General features: G+C 40.7%; 1 protein-coding gene across 7 annotated transcripts in view; it reads right to left on the minus strand.

The window, feature by feature from the left end:
• Positions 1-18,561, minus strand: part of RBMS1 (RNA binding motif single stranded interacting protein 1) — a 208,620-nt gene that overhangs the window by 75,935 nt on the left and 114,124 nt on the right. For 5 of the 7 annotated variants that reach the window (XM_059927974.1, XM_059927971.1, XM_059927973.1 and 2 more), the window contains exon 2: positions 16,293-16,468. In XM_059927974.1, coding sequence (XP_059783957.1) covers positions 16,293-16,468 — 176 coding nt within the window. The remainder of the gene's footprint in view (positions 1-16,292; positions 16,469-18,561) is intronic. The other 2 variants (XM_059927969.1, XM_059927972.1) reach the window with 1 other exon arrangement.

The raw sequence follows: 18,561 nt of genomic DNA on the forward strand, positions 1-18,561 counted from the left end.
TCATTGCAGCACTATTTACAATAGCCAGGTCATGGAAGCAACCTAAATACCCATCGACAGATGAATGGATAAAGAAGATGTGGTACATATATACAATGGAATATTACTCAGCCATAAAAAGGAACGAGGGCTTCCCTGGTGGCGCAGTGGTTGAGAGTCTGCCTGCCAATGCAGGGGACACGGGTTCGAGCCCTGGTCTGGGAGGATCCCACATGCCGCGGAGCAACTAGGCCCGTGAGCCACAACTACTGAGCCTGCGCATCTGGAGCCTGTGCTCCGCAACAAGAGAGGTCACCATAGTGAGAGGCCCGCGCACCGCGATGAAGAGTGGCCCCCACTTGCCGCAACTAGAGAAAGCCCTCGCACAGAAACGAAGACCCAACACAGCCAAAAATAAATAAATAAATAAATAAAATTAAAAAAAAAAAGGGAACGAAACTGGGTCATTTCTAGAGACATGGATGGACCTAGAGACTGTCATACAGAGTGAAGTAAGTCAGAAAGAGAAAAACAAATATTGTATATTAACGCATATATGTGGAATCTAGAAAAATGGTACAGATGAACTGGTTTGCAGGGCAGAAACAGAGACACAGATGTAGAGAACAAACGTATGGACGCCAAGGGGGGAAAGCGGCGGGGGGGTGGGGGTGGTGGTGGGATGAATTGGTATATTGGGATTGACATGTATACACTGATGTGTATAAAATGGATGACTAATAAGAACCTGCTGTATAAAAAAATAAATAAAATTCTAAAATTAAAAAAAAAAAAAAAAGAATCCGCCTGCCAATGCAGGGGACACGGGCTCGAGCCCTGCCCCAGGAAGATCCCACATGCTGCGGAGCAACTAAGCCCGTGCGCCACAACTACTGAGCCTGTGCTCTAGAGCCCACGAGCCACAACTACTGAAGCCTGCGTGCCTGGAGCCTGCGCTCCGCAACAAGAGAAGCCACCACAATGGAAGCCTGTGCACCGCAACGAAGACCCAACGCAGCCAAAAAAAAAGAGCCTTCCTTTTCCTTAAAGATGTCAACCAAGCTAAGAGTTGCTGGGAATCAGGATTTTGAGTATTTGCTGATTTTAATGTTTACTGACAATCAGGGAACAGCTGTGCATCCACTTATGTTTTTATGTCTTTACAGGGCCATGAAGAGGTTTTCCTTTCCAATGGAAATGCCATTGGATAGTCAAAAATACCAGCATTCCCGAGAGAGCCACTTTGATAAGAATGATTGTGGTACAAACTGATAAAAGACGATGACCCAGCAAAGTCCCATCTACTGTGATTTTAAAAGGGGATGTCAAAAAGAGAGCACGAGAAACATTTATTTATATTTCTTTCCATAAAAGCTTGAGACTGCTGGCAGAAATATAAGTAACACCACAAGATAGAAATAGATATGGAATTCAAGGTGAAGGGAAAATAAACCCAGGAGTAGAGTTACTACACAGACATGCGAACCAGAAAGTGAAGTCCCACAGAACTGCCAACAGGGGATGCAAATTTGGCCTAGAACTTCCTAGCAGTCAAAATGAGAAGAAATACAACAGTTACAAAACTAGTGTTCGTCAGAGTAAAAGCAAGTCCAGGGCTCAGGAGAAGTTCTGTGTGTTCCAGCTCTGAGGCCAAAAGAAGCCTCCTCCTGTAGGTCTTCCTGAGGCCACAAGTTAGGTGCAAAGCCAGGTCAGATGACAGCACGGCACCCGAGTACCCCGGTGGCGTGTGCAATTCTACCAGGGCAAACAGCTCTGTGGTTACCATACTACACTCTCTGCTGACTCTGCAGCATCCAGGGATAAAATCCACACTCCCTGGAACAGTGGTTATCAAGTTGGGCTCTAAAGAGGTGCTTTCGGAGTTCCACCAATTTTCTCTTGGAATTCAATTTCTTAGCCTTTAAATACAAAAACCAAAACACCAGACAGCCCCCACAAAAACCCCACCAAGAAAACCAAACAGGAAACGCAAGCAAATATACAGCACAACACATTTTATCACACCGATAACCACCCTCACATTAAGTCTCTTCAAGGGCAGACTCTGGGTCAATGTGTCTCCTGCCATCTCTTCTCGTACATCTGAACTGCTTAAAAATGAGTCACCGATTAGGAAAGTTCTAATTCTGCGTTGGTATTCTGGAAATTCAAGCCTGCACACGTCCATTCATATAAAATTGTACAAATAACCTACACATACATCACGTTCAAACAAATGACAGGCCAGGAGCAGGTACAACTAGTTGGCGTACACCCTCACCATGACCATGGCTATTAAGCCACCTGTACAATAATAAGCATTGAATCACAACAAGGTAACATCATCAAGACTGGTCCCAACCATACTCTGAGGTGCCCCTGGTCTGACCTTTATACCTATCATGAGGCATGCGAATAGCTGTATTACATCAAGGTCAAGACAAAAAAACTTCTGGTTCTTTCTAGCTTTTGGATCAGATTAATTCAAGACGATACTAAGAAGATAAAATGAGCTGTTAGAAGATTGGTACCTCTGCAACTGCTTATGGATGTTAAGTATTTTTCCCTAATACTATACCACCAAAACGGAAAACAGAAATATTCTAGATGTGAAGCTGTTGATACTGTTCTGCAACCGTCAGAAGTCCCAACCTCAAATTTCTGAGTTCATCAAACTGCCTCATCATTCTCCCTGATGAATTTTATAAATGTTACAAATCTGCATTTATAAAATACATACTAAAAAAAATACTGGTTTGAAGTATTAGTATAGGTAGTTCTGTTTAAAATTTCATTTGACCGAAGGCCTTTTCTACTAAAAAATTTCGAAACCCCCTCTGGCTAGGGTAGTCCTATTATAGATAGGGGGATACTGATCCCGTCAACCCTTGGAGATTGGGTGGGGCCCATCATTTCCAGCACTGAACAGCCTTGCCAGCTGATGATATGCCAGTCTAATCTAATCTGATAGCAACATAATCGAATACAAACACTCTCCTCTTCTACGTGTGCCATGACAAGGTTGGGAAGCTCTGTGATGAACAAAGGAACTACAAATCCTTCTGGCAATTTTTCATAAATCTGATTTCTTCCAACAGCTTTTGACAAGAGCTGCAGTGGAGAGGACAAAGCTGAGTTCTTTGGCAAGAAACTGAAGTGCAGATATTTCATACTCATGATTAAGGGCAGAGATGAGGGTAGAGTTTCATTCACTCCTGAAAAGTAAAGAGAGAAATCAAGATATGGGTGGTGGGGGAGACGATGGGATGTTTTCCCAGGCCTGCCACTTCCTAATTTTGACTCCAAGAAGGTCACTTAACCTTCTCTGAACCGCAGCTTTCTCAATTATAACATGAAGGGACTAAATCAGTAGCTCGTAACAGGGATTGAACATCAGAACCTCCTGAGAGCTTTAAAAAATACATAATGACAGCAGTAACATTCATACGTGCCAAGAAATGTTCTGAGCATACACTCCACATGTATTAACCCATTTAGTCCCCACAAGAACTCTGTGTTGCAGGTGCTATAAGACGTGAGGAAACTGCGGCACAGAAAGGTTGAGAAATTTGCCCAATTAAGTGGCAGAGCCGGGTGGAAGGATCCAGAGCCTGAGCTCTTTAGTACAACTGCAGGCTACACTGACTCTCTCCATATGTATGTATATCTGAATCTTCTGACTCAGAATCTACTGAAGGGCCTGGACATGCAAATTTTGATTCTGGTGAGCACTCCTTGTTCACAGCCACTTGAACTAGAAGAGATGTAAAGTTCTGTGATTCAGCCTGGAGATGAAAAAAGTACCACAGACTTTTTAGTTAATAAATGTTCAAATTCTTTGGCCTCAAAGATCTCAGTCAAAATTAAATGGGTTTGGCTTTTAACAGTAAAATTGCATGGTATGAAACAACAACAAAAAAGATAATAAAGAGACAGTAGGAAAAAGTTAGGAAACAAAATGTTATCTAGCTAGTTAAGTAGGCAGACTACACAGGGTTACTTAAGTAGATTAAGTAATGGAGAAAAACCTAAGCCTATAAACGGGCAGTAACAATAATATTTTCATAATTTTTGGCTTAGATTTGGGGGTGAAGATGAAACATTTTGGAAAAACCCTTGGAAAGTATCAGTGCTCCCATCCAAATGGGCCAGAGGTCTCTTTGCTCCTAGGATCGCAAATAACTGCCTCTTTGTTTCATCTTTAAAGAAACAATCCTTATGCTACCAGAGTGGCCTTTGGAAAGATGGAACTCTGCACGTACATGCTGATACAGTAAGTCCCCTACATACGAATGAGTTCCGTTCTGAGAGCACGTTTGTAAGTCCAACAAAGTTAGCCTAGGTACCCAACTAACACAATCAGCTATATAGTACTGTACTGTAATAGGTTTATAACACCTTTCACACAAATAATACATAAAAATACAAACACAAAAAATAAAACATGTTTAATCTTACAGTACAGTACCTTGAAAAGTACAGTACAACAGCTGGCGTACTGGGGCACATTCGCATCTTTGAAAGTTTGCAACTTGAAGGTTCGTATGTAGGGGAATTACTGTAATCCAGAAAATGTTCGTTTTTCATACAGATTCCCTCACAGACGTCTGAGTAATAGAGTCAGAAAGATGTTATGGCATAAAGAGAAAACGAGGAAGACAAGTGATCCTGGTCCCATAAGCAAGTTTAACCAATTTAGACAAGTTTAAGCCTGGTATGGCCAGGTCAGTGAGGGCACAGACGGCCAGGAGGAGCAGGAGTCCATGTCCCCTGGCACAGCCATGAACTTGGTCAGGTTTGTTTGTGTTATGAGTGCACTTCCCCTCTAATTCTAGATACCCCATTTAGGGAAACGTGTCCTCCTCTCCTCCCACTCAGTCCCATGGCTCTCTTACAAAATCTCTTCTCAAAAGTCTCCAGTCTGAAGCCAAATGGTCCTATCAAGGGAGTTGCAGAGCATGTGATTAAACAAAAAGCAACTTTTTAAAAAGTGTAAGCCCCTAAAACTGAACTATAAAAAATTATGAAAATAATGACATGTTGGAGGAATATATAGATCGAACGGTTGACCATAAGGGCTATATCGGCGGAAAGTTTCCAATATACAGTATTCCAGCTGACAAATAATCAGGTTTAATTACTAGTCTCTCTTCTGCACTGAAGATTCATCGGTCTGGAACTGACGTGTTGTTTCTTTCCACTTAATAGCCATATCAAAAGCACACAAATTCATAAAGCAAACAGGTACTCAATTTGAATTTGCAGAGAGTAGATGAGAATTTGCAGGCAAGAATAAAAAACAAGCTCTTCCTCCTGACCCTTATATCTGTTAAGGGTACCAAACTCCCAGTTTCCTACACTCAAAATCTTACACTCATCGAATCATCTTCCTCTTTGGACCTACCCTCTTCCCAGTGAAGTACAAGCCTTCTTCTGGGATTAAAGAACCCCATGATATGGTCCTAGTGAAGACCAGACAAGGCAGGCAGCCAGGCTAGTACTGGCTTTAAACCTGGGCTTGAGCTGCTCACCCAGCCATGAAGACTCATTCAAATGCCAAGCTTTACTTGATGCCCGCCCAATCATATGCAATCACGCCCTATCTTGTAATCTCCACAGCACTTTCTGACTCTCACATGATACACCACATTCTGGTCTACATGATGTGTGAAGTTTATTTTCCATATAAGACAAGAACCTCCCTGAGGGTAGGAAATGTGCCTTACCCAGTGCAGTATCTAGCAAAATCAAAGGCATGATGCTTAATAAATAATGGAATTCACCACTCACTTACTTCTACTTTAATTTCTCCTCAGAAGAGGTTTGGTCTTATGCTTTAATCAGATTTATACTTCTAGTAAAATTATAATGCTATGTTATGCCATTTTGTAAAGCACTGTTGTTTGGATTTGTTAGATGGGGATCCCTAAAAGAATGTTTCTTTTTGTAATGCACTAAGACCCTCAGGCATCAAGCAAATGACATACCTTCTCTGTACTGTGTAATCTCAGGAAGTGGCACACTAGACAGCTAACCAGGAGCTGAGCTGTGTATAACCAGCTACATTAGAAGGGATTACTTTGTTATATGTCAGGAAAGATGAGCTCCTCCTCTATCCTCCCGCCTTTAGCTTGAGCTTTTGATTCTGTTGGCTACTCAAGCGGACTTAAAGAAAGCTGATTTTTCTAACAAAATCTTGTTAAATCTATCATGGCTGAATATCTCTTTTAGGATCCTGGAGAAATGAGTCTTTTTATAGCTTGTGGTAAACAGAGGAACGTGGGCACTGATGAAGGGAGGATGAAGATAATGAACTGGCATTCAGAGTATGTTTGGGGAAGTAGAAAGCACAGTGGTTTGGAGTACGGGCTCTAGAGTCAGACTGTCCAAGCTCAAGTCCAAGCTCTACCATTATCAGCTGAATTATCCTGAGCAATAAGAGAAGAAAACTTCTCTCAACTCCATCTTTAAAATAAGGATAACAGTCAGACAGAGAAGACAAACATCATATGATAACACAGGTGGAATCTAAACAAATGATACAAATGAACTTATTTACAAAACAGAAATAGATTCACAGACATAGAAAGCAAGCTTATGGTTACCAAAGGGGAATGTGAGGGGGAGGGATAAATTGGGAATTTGGAATTAACAGATACACACTGCCATATATAAAATAGATAAACAACAAGGTCCTAATGCATAGCACAGGGAATTATAGTCAATACCTTATAATAACCTATAATGGAAAAGAATCTGAAAAAAGAATATATATTTTCTAAAATTTTAAATAATTTAAATTAAAATTTTTTTTAATTTATTAATTTAAAAAATTAATTAAAATTAACTTTAATCAATTAAGTTTTTAAAAGAAGTTAAAAAAATAAAATGGGGATAACAATACTGCTCATAAAGTTGTTCTTAGGATTAAATAATAAAACATCTGGCACAGTCCCCGGGACACAGGAAATATCTGTCAAAGGTTAGCTGCTGGCATTATTCAGGTGTTTACACATTATACAGAAATGTTTTACATACATTTATTATAGAATGAAGATGGGGAAAGATGAAGGGAGAGGTTGTACATTTCTAATATTCATGCTAACCCATTAAGGAAATTCTAAGTCAAACCAAGCACAATTGCCAAATATAGACTTAAGGCTTTTATTCCTGATGATACCTTCAACTTCATTTAATGGTTAAACACCCCCAAGCTGCTGCCACAGAAACCTAAGGTTCATACAGAGGAACAGGGGATGAACATAAAGTAAAATTCATCTGCTCTCACAGGGAAGGAGAGGATGCTCTTGAAAAAATTCTTGTGATTCTGGCCATTATCTTCAGTGTTGGCTTCCCAATTAACTTCTGCTAAGGCTAACATCGAAATTGGTTTGCCAACAGTGTGTGCAGTATTTGGGCAATACAGGGAGGAAGGCTTTTAATCATGTCTAGGAATAACAAAACGAAACCCTTAAGAAAAAGGTCAACTGACAGTAAGGAGGGTTGGCTAAATCTCTAAATATCCATGCTTACCAGCAGATTTTACACAGAGAATAAACTAGAAAATAGACATAATTGAGGTTTTCTGCCAAAATATCAAATGCACGCATGCAGTAGGTACTTGGCAATAACTAATGTTTGAGGTTTCAACTACTTGTGATGACACTGAAAGTCTCCGACCTGTAGTAATTTTAAATTTTGCTGCGGTATGTATTTGAATCGTGGGCACTCAGACAGAGGGAAGTGAGTCATGCAGCCAGTGAAGAAGCGTAGCCCATCACCCAGGGTCCATATTTCAAGAAGGTTTTGCTCTAATTGTGTAGCAGTAACTCTCAAGAAGGGATTAAATATTGTGTTAATTTTTGAAAATTGCCCACCCCCTAAAAAAAGCCAACTGATAGTTCTAATGATAAAAATAAAGAAAGAGCAAAGAGAGGTCTAAGAAAGAGATGGTTCTCTACTGGAAAGCAGGTATTTGTGGAGAATTTTTTTGATGCTGAAATTATTTTTGTGAAATTCTGGGATTTCCAAAAGTCTTCAGACTGTATCTTGGTACGTCAAAGATCTATTGCACACAAAGTGTTTCTTAAAGTGCCAGAATTCTTTCATACCAAGAAGGAAAAGGAAGCAATTAACATGAACAAGAAAACAAACGATTTTATATGGCTTATCCAAGAGATGACTAGGGAGATACACACTGCTAAATACACACTGTTGCTCCTAAACTCTGAAATCTGCTTTGACTTCCATTTTTAGAGGAAAAAAAAGATCACAAAGATGATATATATCTTGCTCCAGGTCTAATGCATCCTGTGTTACTCTTTGACTATATAGACTCTGACTGGAATATTGTCCATGAAGAAAGAGTTAAATTACAATTAATGACTCAATATTTTGATGCAATAGATTGGCACACCTTTTTAAAAGAGTGAGATAAAGTCTGAAAACTTCACATCTTAGATCACACTTTTCAGAAAATGCCCAATTGTCTTGGTCTAAGCCCTCTTTGAATTATTATGTGTCACCCTCTTATGCTAGTAATAGTAAAAGAAGCCAAGTCCCAGAAACTATTGCTAACAGTATTTTATGTTCTGAGAATCTTCTAGATCGATGAAGAAAGAATTATTGAGAGGATAAAAATTAGCTGCTTTACAGAACAAAAACATTTGGAACCTAAAAGGAATCCTATTATTTACCATATAAATAAAATCTATATATACGCAAGGAGCTATATAATAGCAACAGAAAGAAAAATGGCATGCATTTGCTATGATTAACCGTGGCAAACATCATCTTAACTCAATTTCACTTTTGGGGAGAGCTTTTTTTAAGTACTCCAGTCAATAAAACATTTTTGTTAAGGCACACATTTAATGAGAGAACTATTTTTTTATCACTCTATGTTTCTGTTAACTTTTCTTTTTCTGACTGTCTTTCAAAGGAATCTGAGAAATACAATTTTGCTAGATACAGTTTTCAGTACCCTTGTAAAATGCAATTTTAAAAAACCTAAAAACTCAAATGGCTTTGGAATACAATACAACTCAGTATGTCCAAATTTCAATTATCCTAGAGGCGGTGGATACCAAAGAAAAAACCATCTGTGGGTCTTTCATTGTTGATGTGTGTGACTTAAATACACTATGACCACCACCGCTGCTACCACTAAGACACTACTTCAAGTTGCCTAGAAACGTCACTTGAAGGGTAAAGTATGCCTCAAAGAGATATGTCAGCTTCTAATTTAACCCTATATCAAGAGCTATGGGTCTGTAAGATTCACAAGTCTGACTTCAGAATAATACTGAATGTAGGCAATAAAATCTTTTGGTCCATGTCTTTCATGTCTGTACAGCTGTCTGAATACTCCAGCATACATCCATGTGGGCTGTGTGTGTGTGTGTGTTTCTTTCCTAAAGTAAATGTATTAATAACTTAGGGTATGTTCAGGCTTCTTGGACTGAGTCATTTGGGGATACCTGAATGGCCTTAAGTTACCTGGCTTTAAAGTCTCTCTTCAATTTGAAAGTGAGCATCAGATCACTTTTGGGTGGAGTGATTTTTCCTACTTCATCACAGGATCATTGTTTTGTTTTCAATTTAAGGTACTCTCATTTCATGCACTTTATATAAATTCCAAAGGATTTCATATATACCTGGGATTTCCTAATAGTGGGTCTGTCAGGCCCTTGTTACTTTCAGGGTAAACACTTAAGGTTTAACTTCCTATTAGGGTTAAAGGTTGATTAATTAAGCATAAAAAAACTGTATTTATCTTACTAGAATGCCTTCACTTTCAAATTTACCCTAAAAGTAGCCTAATGATTTTGAAATAAAAGGGATGATCATTTTATTCCAGGGTAGAGAAAAAAGAACTTTCAGCAGATAAACTGCTTAAGAAATTTTAGAGTTACAGAGATAAATGGAAATGTATAAAGAATTATTCCTTATCATTTCAAGTTGTCCATTTTCCTAACAGTTGCCCTGACTTTTTACTATAGCCAGAACTTAAATTATTCTTTTAAAGTCAGTGTTCAACAAAAAAACTAGTGGTTTCAGAAAAGTATTTAGTTCAGTGGGCCCTGTTTGTGGGTTGTACGAATGAATAAAAGCACGGCCACATCTGGGAAACACAGGGAGAGGCTGGAGTTTAGGGTTTGAGAGAGAATCAGTGACAGTCTGTGCCCTTCCTGTGCACTCTCTCTCAGTTAGTGCAACTCACATTTTCACTTTATTAAAAGCTAAGGCCTTACAGTCATTTTAAATCATGCTTCAGTCCCCGCGTCCCTATCTCTAAGGCGCCCTGCCGTCCCAGTGCCTCTCCCCTCCATCTCCTATCACCACCCTGGTTCAGGGTCGCGTCGGCTCAGCCTATGACAGCCCCCTTCTCCAAGCCAACCTTCCGACTTCTGTCGTAATTACCATTCTGAGAAAGAAAGAAAACACTGAATTATGCTTCTCTTCCACTCCAAGGGCCAACTTCTCCTCTGTAACTAACGAATAGACTCCAAACTTTTCAGCTTATTATTCAAAGTGCTAACGATATGCTCCCAAACTGCATCTCCGCCTCTCTTTGCTTTGCATCCACACTCTCCACTCCGGGCACCAGGAGCCCCGGCTAACGAACAACTGCTGAATGGCAGCTACGCACCAAGAAGTGTTCTTTGTGCTTTCTTAAACATCCAAGCACGCTCACATCTCTTGGGCCCTTTCGGAGGCCTGGAGGACACTATCATTTCCACCCCGCATGAAATCTACCTTGTCCTTTAAGGTTGAGAATCGTCTCCTCCCTGAAAGCTACCCCAATCCCCTGGTATCGAGGTTAACGAAGACTTTCTCTGACCCCTCCCAGAACACTGCACTGATTATAACATTTACTTTATTCTGTCTTATATTAGGGTTGGCTGTTTATGTCTGCCTCTGTTGATCTGTGCTGCTTTTCCGCTTTGCCTTTTTAAGAGTTGCATTATATTCAAAAGAATAAGGAAAACTTGCAGAAAACAAAACAAAGCGCTAGGAAATGAAAATATACTGGATATTACAACCAGGGAAACATCCTATATCAAAAATATTTCCTTTTAATTAGTAATAGGCTATAATATTATAAGATAGATTTAATTTCACATTTATATAAAAATCATGTTTTACTATACTTTGAAATGAATTAGATATCTATTGAATGAAAGGGGAAAAAAAACCCCAAAACAACTGGTTGACCAAGGATTGGTTTGGGAATGAGAAAAAGGTTGTAGAAGGTGGGAGGAGTAGGAATACCTCATCTTGTTTTAATATCAATAGACTGTTTTTCCTTTAAAATAAGCTGTTGATACACTGAGTTATGCAGACCTTTTCATGTGATGTCAATATCACAGAAATGTCCATCCTTGGCCAACAGAGACCCACATATTTGCTCCTACTGCAAACCAGGAAGAACTATGGACCAAACCTTGCGCCCAGATACTGTTTTTGTTTGTTTGTTTTTATTGGACCAAATATTGTTTTTAAATTTTCAGAAAAAATAGTTGGGACACAACAAAAGATTTTACAGTATTATGACAAGGAATAAATCAGGGGTGAGTGGCAGAGGATAAAACTAGTCTTTTGAGAGTGAAGTGCTTCCACCCCGCCCTCGCCCCTTGTCCCCCCCAAAAAACGCCTCAGGGAGAGAAGGTTGGTGGTTCATGTTAATATAACCTATTCTCTGGCTTTCCCAGCTTTCAGGATCAGAATCTGGTATTTCCTCCTTAATTTAAAATGTAGGATTACATATAATTTAAATTTATTCTAGTAGTTAGGATTTTGAGGAGCAAAGGCTCAGGCATGGAGAGACTGATATTTGTTCAATGACCGAGACTGTGGACCAGCTCCTTTCCTTATATTACTTTGATTTAATCCTAATCACCACCTCATGATATAAGCATTATTTGACCCCTTTTACAGGCTACTGACTGAGAATAAGGTACTTGCCTAGCACTGTGGTAGGTAATTCTGGGGCACCAAAATCTTGCCACCCTGACCACCATGAGTTTATACTGTAGGTAAGAAATCTGTGAAGATGATATGCTGTCAGCATTACACACAGTCACAGACATGTTGCTACATAACAGGCGCTTGGAGAACAGAACTGTATGGAAGTAACATGCTGACTGGGAGGTGGGGAAGCATAAAAATAAATAAGGAGAGGTTAGTGTGGTCCACGCATGAAGGAGGCAGGGGGAGCTTAGACTCGACCTTGGAAAATCAAGAACGGGCATCGGAGAGGCCCCTGAGGGGAGGCGGCAGCAGGAACAAATGGTTCTCGCTTGTCACCCCTCAGGGAGGGAGGGAGGGAGGAACCACCCAATTCTTCTGGCTCTGAGAATGAAGACAGGCCAAAGAAGAAGCCGCAGGGCTTGGTGACTAAGATGATAATGGGAAATAGCCAACACTGCTCCAAAGCTTCAACCTGGGGAGAGTAAATGTGGAAAAGTGACAGTTTGGAGAGGAAGGAGATAGTGTTGAATCTGAGGTGCTAGTAAGATATTCAAGTGGAAAAATCTGCAGAAAATTGGAAAGAGTGGAGAATAACCCTCTGAGAGGATGGGGCTGCAGAGGAATAAGCCAAGAAAACTTAAATCAAAGAGCAAGGAATTGAGGATATGTGGACAACATGAAAACAAGCCAGAGGAAATAAGGGAGATGGAAGACGCCATGCAGTTTCAGCTGAAACTTGAAAGGAAAATGCAAAGGGTTAAGGTAGTGAGAAAATGGCAGCACCAGCAGCCCTCGGCTCATCTGCCTAGAAAATCTGCCAGAGAAGTTGGAAGGGCAACACAGTCAGGCAAAGTTTTTTGTTTGGCTTGCTTTTACAGAAGGCGGAGAATGAAGATTATCTAAAGGTCAGGGGGTAAAAGATGAGTCCTTTCTGTCACCCAGCTCATTCCATTTCCTAAATGTGCTGGTTAACTGGACTGATGTCTTCTTTTTGAGCAGATAACACTTTAGAAATAGGGTGCAGAGCTGCAGCAGCCAGAGTGGTCATGAGGTCCCAACAAGACTTCCTATATATACACACATCACAGTGTAGAAGTTCGCTAGAGCTGGTCAGCTTCTTTCATCAAATCCTCTTAGAAAATTGATCTCCTTTCACTCCCTATCACCTGACCACCATCATCACTGTCACATCCCTGCTCAGTCCTTCAGACCAGTGTCCTTCAAGTCACCGAAACTGACTACCCTCCAGTGTGAGCCCCCTTTCTCTCAGCCATGTTGACCTACACTTTCCAGTGTCCCGAGTCCCTCTTTGACTTGGGCTGAGGCTGCTTTTTCACGGCCATCTCTTGCGTTGACATCTGCTTTTTCACTGTCATTTCTTCTAACACTATAGCATCTGTATGTTCTACTCCAAACATAGCTTTTTAAAAATACTTTGTCTCCCTCTCCAGTTTTCACAATCCTCATGTCATTCTTGCCTTCAGGTTTCATGCATTGTTTGTATGTTATCAAGTTCCTGTTGCAAACATTCTTAGGTATCTTTTTCCATTTTTCTGTTACATAACCCTCTAAAATATCCAAGTCCCCTAGAGACCCAAATTATTTGTTTCAATTGTTGCCCCTCCTACAATTCACGTTAATTTGTAAATTACAGTGCTAAATTTTTATTTCTAAAATTTTTTTTTTTTTAGAGCTATGAATTTACACCTATCTTTTCTGAGAAGCTTCTGAAACTTTTCTAAAAAATCTCTAATTATGTCCACTCAGTTTTTTAAGCTCTAGGATGAGTCACTTTTCCATAAGGTTCTTGTCACTTCCATGTGGCCAACTAGCTATTCTTTACTGGAAACAATTAAGTCCAGAACAGGAATGCTCCTTTTTGCTCTCTCCCCATTTTAAGACACAGAATTGTCAACAAGACAAATCTGGTACTTATTAGATGCTCTGTGTTAAATGGAACGAAGTTTTCAGCAGATATTGACATAGAGTTCTCTATTACTGTATGTCTCGCCTCTGTATAATACATAAAGAAAACTATCATCAGAGCTAAATATCAAACCTGGGGTTTTGCAAATGATAGGAGAGAGTGAGTGGCAAACCATTATTGCTGCTATTGATAACAGCGAAGAGACTGATATCTACACATGCTGAGAAAATCCACATGTGTCAAAGAGACCAACAACAACAAAGGAATGAATTTTTCAGATAAGATGATCAAACGCTCTTCTGCTGCATTTGGAATATGATTTGACTCAGTAAAAGAACTGCTGGTTTAATTTTTCAAATACATATTTACTGCATATAAAACATGGTATTACTCTATTATTTTATGGTTGTTTAACTCTATCCCCTTAATGTTACAACTCACCTTACAGGATTCAAAACTAGCTGAGGAACAGTTTGTCTTCTGAAATCCTTTCCCCTTCTCTTACACCTCAAGAATGTGAGGGTTAGTTTCATTCTTTTGTGTCCTACAGAGTTATATTTTTAGCTCCTTAGACTTTAGGTGCTCTATCTACCTGTAATTATGTTGCAAAAGCAGAGGAAGATGCCTGTAAAGGTCAACAGCAGACAAGATAGCAAAAAGGCCTATTTGTGGTCTTGAACAGCTGCAACAGGGCAGGGCGTACCTGGCAAAGTTCCATCTGACTCTGGTCAGGCATGACAAACCCCAAGAGCTGGACTTGCTTTCAAAGTCATCCCTAGCACAGGACATTATTTCACTGCCCTGGGAGCAAAGGCTGCAGTCAAAGTCCAAAGGGGCTGATCAGAAGGGTAACACGGGAAAGGCGGAGGGAGGGTCCTGAGGGTGATGGCCTTCGGAAGGCTCTCCAGATGCTGACGAACCACCTCCCGGTGTCCCACCCTCCTCTCCAAAAACACAACAGAGCAAAACCACCATTGCTCCTGATGGAAGGCCAGATGTTACTTTTAGTTCCAGTTTGGAAACGCTGCCCAAGTAAGTTTTGAAAAAATTTTTTTTCTTAAAGCAAGAAGTAATAAATTTATATTTTACCCAGTACAACAAAAATAAGATGCTATTAATCATATGTTTAGAAACGGAAATACTTTTCAGGGAACAGGAAACATTCTTTAGCGGACGTCCTTTTCCACAGTTATATAAAGTTCTGTTTGTGAGGGACCATGATTGTCTTTGGATGAATAAATGAGGCTGCTGTACGTGTAGGATTTTATAGCTTAAAGTGATTGGAGACTCTTAGTCTTTATACTGTGATCTTTGCAATGTACAGTGCTTCTGGCTCCTTGGTTTAAACTAGTGCTTTCTTCCTTAGTTAATGTGATTGTAGCAAAGTAGCATATTTATATTCTATTTATCGACAGGCATATAATGCAAATTTCCTTTGGAACAAAGTTATACATGTATGCACATTTCATCTCAGGACACAGCAAGGGTGGCAGTGAGAAGAGGAATAGGAACTTTGGGAATAAGAATGCCCAGAGCTGAGGACTTCCCTGGTGGTGCAGTGGTTGAGAATCCACCTGCCAATGCAGGGGACACGGGTTCGAGCCCTGGTCCGGGAAGATCCCGCATGCCGCGGAGCAACTAAGCCCGTGCGCCATAACTACTGAGCCTGCGCTCTAGAGCCCGCGTGCCACAACTACTGAGCCCGCGTGCCACAACTACTGAAGCCCGTGCGCCTAGAGCCCGTGCTGCACAACAACAGAAGCCACTGCAATGAGAAGGCCGCGCACCGCAACGAAGAGTAGTCCCCGCTCGCCACAACTAGAGAAAGCCTGCACGCAGCAACAAAGACCCAACACAGCCAAAATTAATTAATTAATTAATTAATTAAAAAATAAAAAAAGAATGCCCAGCGCTGTGCGTGAACAACCCGGACCACAAAACTACAGGTGTGAGTGAAGACAGACTACCTTTGCCCCCCTGGCATTAGAGTTTATACGCATTTAGGATTAAGTTAGACGGTAACTACCTTTCTGACAAACAGTGACAACTAAAATTTCTCTTATGATGAGACAGACTGGCCCCGAGAGGTGCTTCCACAAAATATGAGCACTCTTCAAAAAGGAACCAGCCATGTTTTTAAGCAATTCATAGCCTGCTTCTCATGCGCCAATAAAGTCAAATTCTACTGAGCAAATGCTCCAATTTATTTTATTATATAGGCATTCTATTGATCGTAATGCTGACTGAAAAAGCGTCCAAGGACTCAAAACTTAGAAACCCTGTCAACTGTGACCAGAATGAGCGTTCACAGATTTGTCTTGTACTAAACCTCTCTTAGAACACAATTTATCTCACTCTGTAATATGATCAAGGAGATATTTAGGAGCTAAACACAAGAACAACTTCTACTTACGGCTGACACAGCTTCACCAGGTCCTGGTCTGTGGTGTTGGGAGGCAGCCCCCGGATATAGAGGTTCGTTTTGCTTAGCTGATCCCATCCTGAGTTGCTACTGCTACTACTGTTGTTATTACTGCTGGTGGTGCTGGGGCTGGGAGGGGCCATGGGGTGGGCTGGGACCAGAGACTGCTGGAAAACAAAGACGGCAGCGTTAGAACGCCAGACAGAACCGATTCGGCACCATTCAGAGGCTGTATGACCTCCCAACCAAGACGAAGTTACCAAAATACGCACACAGATTTATCTTCAGCTACTTTACCGCAGATTTTAATTTACACCTTAAAAAAGATCTGTTCATTCTACAAAAATACCCTCTCCTTCAACATGAATAACAGGATTTTACTCAGCAGAATATTCTCTACCTGCACCTGAAATAGGACCAAGTTTTTGTAAGATTTTATTCACATACTTTAAGGAACACATCTGATACTCAAAACGAACTTGCATAAAGTTATTGATAATATCATTTTAATCTACAGTCATTTAGAAATCACTGGACTTTTGAAAAGGTTTTCCAATTCTGAAGGACACTTGATTGAAGGTTGCTGACAATTTTATTGAGATGATTCTTAGGGATTAACAAAAAAAAAAGATTACTCTTCAAGTGTAAGGAAGTTAGAGTTCAGTCAAGAGGCTCAAATAAGGAAGCCTTCACCTAGTTCTAAGACAGGCCCATGGCTTCCTTGAGACATCTGGATAAGATTCACAGGTCGGCTGCCTTTCGCTCTGGCTAACCTTGTGAAATTTAACCCCTGTGAGAATGGTGTAGAAGCTGGAAGCCTTCCCAGGCCTGGCAGCAACCAAGGTAACTTTTACAAAGCCTTCAAGCCAGGCTCGGTGTGGTTTCAGTCAGCAGTCACCTAGGAAGAATGTCTGAAAATGTACGCACATCAGATAATTGTTCACCAATCGAAAGAAACCACAGTTCTCTGTCCCTATGCCACACACATGACCTTTGAGGAAGTTAAATGGTTCAGTTTGACATGGAAGTCAGCTCACCCCGAAGTGTCCTCACAGCAAATGCTCTGCAGTTTCACACCAGGACAGGAATTTTTTTTACTTCACATCTTCTAAATAATAAATAGACCAACCAAGGACATCACTGACACTGAGTAACAGTTTGGAGAGGTAAAATTAGTCGCTAGACATTCAACAAAATTTTCAAATCTTACAGCTTGATTTTTACCACCATAAACAAGAAAATGAGGCATCTCTAGGACACAGTTAAATTCCACTTTAGAAAGTTCAAAAAGTAGACCCCCTGCAATAAATATAACCTTGCTGACCTTGTCAGCAATCTCAACTTTCCAGGATAGATTATCTGGCTCTGCACCCAGTTTCTGCCATGGCCACTCTAACTCCACAGTATTATCCTGAGGCACTGGGCTCCTCATGAATCTAGACATGTAACCATTTCTTCATGGCCTATACTATGAAGATTCTTCTTCTCACTGCCCAGCGCCCTTGCTAAATTAAAGTCAGAGTCCAAACACCACTTTATCTCAAGGGATTCTTTTTCAGAAAGGAGAGTTGCAAGAAGGGTTAACAACAGTCAATGTATAAATGAAGGCTGAACTTGAACCAGGAACATCAGCACTGCTTAATCCAAAACAAAACCTGCCTGAGATCATATCCTATCAAATCTATTTGATTTATGCCCTTAATAAGCAGTTGAACTCAAATCCTTTCCTCTCATCCCTGTTTTTCTCTAAGGGATAAAAACTGCTTTCCAGGTATAAACTAAGCCCTTCTCCTGCTCTGCCACTGATGGCACCTCAGACCCCCAGCTGTGCCACACAGAGATCTGTGTCCCTTCTCCAAAGTCACTCAGTATAACTGCTAGCTGCAACCTGCAATCAGCCAGGCACCCTCTATTTCTCACTTCAGCGAAGAACAGAGGGGCTGGGAAGGTAACACATACATACATCGCCACCCTGTTCCTAGTCTTCGATTTGCACAAAGAACTGATAGTTGTAGACATCTAGGCAAGACTGTAAGTTCTTCTTAAATCACCTCTGATTAACATCCGAGAACCTGTGCTTGCCTCAAACACAGCTTTTCACCATAGGACCTGGTGTGTTCCGCGCTGCAGTCGGGGGATGACACGCGGTCACCTGGGTAAGCCTTGCAGGGGTCTGACAGAAGCTGTGGCTTGGGTCCATGCCCACCTTGCAGTGGGACGACACCACCCAAAGAAAGTGAACCAGCAGGCATCTGCAAGA

The sequence above is a fragment of the Balaenoptera ricei genome, chromosome 7, assembly GCF_028023285.1.
Source record: "Balaenoptera ricei isolate mBalRic1 chromosome 7, mBalRic1.hap2, whole genome shotgun sequence".
Taxonomy (NCBI): domain Eukaryota; kingdom Metazoa; phylum Chordata; class Mammalia; order Artiodactyla; family Balaenopteridae; genus Balaenoptera; species Balaenoptera ricei.